Source organism: Austrofundulus limnaeus, unplaced genomic scaffold (genome assembly GCF_001266775.1).
Source record: "Austrofundulus limnaeus strain Quisiro unplaced genomic scaffold, Austrofundulus_limnaeus-1.0 Scaffold489, whole genome shotgun sequence".
Taxonomy (NCBI): Eukaryota; Metazoa; Chordata; class Actinopteri; order Cyprinodontiformes; family Rivulidae; genus Austrofundulus; species Austrofundulus limnaeus.
The window spans coordinates 298,316-301,216 of record NW_013952891.1 but is presented as its reverse complement, the minus strand read 5'-3'; the positions used below and the strand labels follow the sequence as shown (position 1 = coordinate 301,216).

At 43.6% G+C, this 2,901-nt stretch overlaps 1 protein-coding gene across 1 annotated transcript in view; it reads left to right on the top strand.

Moving 5' to 3' along the window:
- The window catches only part of nfasca (neurofascin homolog (chicken) a), a gene marked incomplete in the record, with an annotated part of 116,748 nt that overhangs the window by 66,949 nt on the left and 46,898 nt on the right, over positions 1 to 2,901 (top strand). The window contains 6 exon segments of the mRNA XM_014025637.1: positions 151 to 252; positions 363 to 560; positions 843 to 913; positions 1,697 to 1,919; positions 2,008 to 2,123; positions 2,257 to 2,467. Of these exon segments, the coding sequence (XP_013881091.1) occupies positions 151 to 252; positions 363 to 560; positions 843 to 913; positions 1,697 to 1,919; positions 2,008 to 2,123; positions 2,257 to 2,467 (921 nt within the window).

Sequence of the window (2,901 nt, the reverse complement as noted above, 5' to 3'; positions counted from 1 at the left end):
AAAGTGCACAAGCGACCAACTTCAGCCTTGGCTGCGATTTTGAAGCTGAAATCGCGTTCGGTGTGAACGCAGCATTAGGCGTAAAGAAGAAACCTGATGACTGAGAGTTTAGTGGCATGCTCAYAGTTTGTGTGTTTTTGACACTCTCAGGACGTCCAGAACCACCGATGGATCTGGATCTGTCAGATCCAGCAGCCCGTAGCGTTCGTCTCACCTGGATCCCTGGAAACGACAACAGGAGTCCYGTCACAGGTGACTGTCTCTAGGCTCGTGGAGCTGCAGCAGCACAGTGGTCAGTGCTGCAGCATTAAAGGAACTGTGTGTTTCCACTGTGAGCCATGACATGTCCTGGTTCTCTGCAGAGTTCTTGGTCCAGTTCGAAGAGAATCACTGGGAACCAGGCAGGTGGCAGGACCTGTCCACCTACCCCGGAGACCTGAACTCTGTCATCCTGCAGCTCGCCCCTTTCGTCAACTACCAGTTCAGAGTCATCGCCATAAACTCAGTGGGTCAGAGTCTGCCGAGCAGGCCCTCCCCACGCTACAAAACCAGCGGAGCACGTAAGCCACGCCCCCCTCYTCTGAAAACATTTCAATGAGTTCTGTCATCGTTTAACTAAATATTAATGTTTCATTAGCTGTTCATGAGAAGTGTGTATTTATTTAAATAATATTTAACATAAAGGCTTTTAAACACGCCTGAGATTGTTTTATTTTTGACTTTTCTTGTTCTGAAATAAATCAGTCCCAAAATATTATTACCAAATTATTTCACCACAGATCAACTGTTTATTGAAGGAGGAAATGTTTGATCTGACTCTTCTCTTTTCTTTCAAAATGAAGCTCCAGATGCCATCCCCAGGGATTTACGAGGATGGGGCTCCCAGAAGGACAACATGGAGATCACCTGGGAGGTGAGAAAAGATTGACTGAGTGTCAAACAGCTGAGAAGAGCGAGAACACGTATCTGCTTATCTATCAACTTAGAAAAAAGCACATGTGAAGTTATTTTCTAATGCTGCGTTCACAACAAACGCGATTTCAGCATCAAGAGCGTCAGGTGTAAGTGCAAAGTCTATGGTGGACGCTCGTCAAGCAGCGCGTTGGGAAGTGCTGCGGCACATCAAGAGCGATGAGAGCGGCGCGATTTGAACAATTTGAGCGTTCGACACACTTTCAATTTCATTTCAGTTCAATTTAYTTATATAGCGCCAAGTCACAACATAGGTTGTCTCAGGGCACTGTACATGAAAACAAACAAGGTATGGTGAGACTGAGACAAAAACAAGACCAGAAAAAAAATTGTTTCCTAAAAGATGGAGTGTTCTGTACACATGTACAGTGGGGGGAAAATAGTATTTATCGTCTTAAGACCAAGACCGGTTTCAAGCACTACAACACTATCCCCCCAAACCCTCACTACTCTCCACCTCTTCCAAAAACATGTTCAACCTTTATCTCTATATCAAAATAATAAAACAATAAAGGGAATATTTACAAACTTAAATTAGAAAAAAAAAACAACTGAGTTATACACAGTTTTAATTATTCAGATGGACTTGTTGGGAACCACTAGAGCATTTGATCTGTACAGAGACTGATTATCAGCCTCACTTAAGGCAGTGTGTGTGTACAGTTGTGTGTGTGTGTCAGTGTGTGCATCAGTGTGCTGACACGTTTTGTCTTTCTGTTTCCAGCCACTGCGTGATTTGGAGAGAAACGGCCCAAACCTGCTCTACAGTGTGTGGTGGAGACGAAAAGATGATGGGGAGGATTGGAACAACGTGACCACGTTCCACTCCAAACATGTTGTCCACCCCACTGACACGTATGTGCCTTATGAGATCAAAATCCAAGCCAGGAAYGACTTTGGATCAGGACCTGAGTCTAATGTTGTCRTTGGGTACTCTGGAGAAGACAGTGAGTGTGCACACCATAATAAACCAGATCAACTAGACCTGAATCAAAAYCAAACACAAACAGCACCATGTTTCCTTTCTGTGCTCAGAGCCCACGAGGGCACCCACTGAACTGCGAGTGTCAAAGGTCAGCAGCAACAGAGCAAACATCCACTGGACTCCTGTGGATCTGAGTTTTGTTCATGGAGAGTTCAAGGAGTACAGAGTGAGACTGACAGCACTTTCATACCAAGAACCACCTTAGTCATCTGAAAAATGAGACATTTTGCTCTCCTCTTTAACCATTTCACTTTTATCAGCATGAATAACCCGCTGACCCTCTCTCTTCCAATTTCCAGCTGTATTACTGGCGTGAGTCCAGTCTAGTTCCAGGCCTGGCSGTCAATAAGGAGAAGAAGGTCAAAGGTTTTTACACCACTGTGGCAGCACCATATGGTATTCTGTCTGACTTGGTGCCCTACTCTAATTATAAGATGTTCATGGTTGTGGCCAACAGTCGGTTTGAGAGTCCACCTAGCAACACGGTGAAATTCACCACTAAGGACGATGGTGAGTCAGACACAATCCTACAGGAAATCAGTTTACAGATTGTAAAATGAGATCTGTCAGTGTCATATTAGGGCTTTTAAGTGTTTCTTTCCAACAAATGTTCCACACTTGTTTACTTTGGTACAGTTTTTTTCTCCTTCCTTCACCCTCATATGATGTGATGTGTGTAAAACATTTTAATTACCTTCATGCTCCACATTGTGCCCTAGTGATGCTCCAGGAAACAAGTAGAACCTTAGCAGGCCTGACAGCAGTCAYTGAGCATGGAGAAGGTCTATATCCAGACTAGGGTTCTCTAGCCAAGCAGGCTCCTTTTTGTTTCTCAAATGTAATTACTGTGTAACTAATTAAAGGCACAGTTTGTAGGATTTTGTCAATTCTTTTAGCCGAAATTGAGATAATCACTAATGACAATAATAAAAAATGTGTAATCA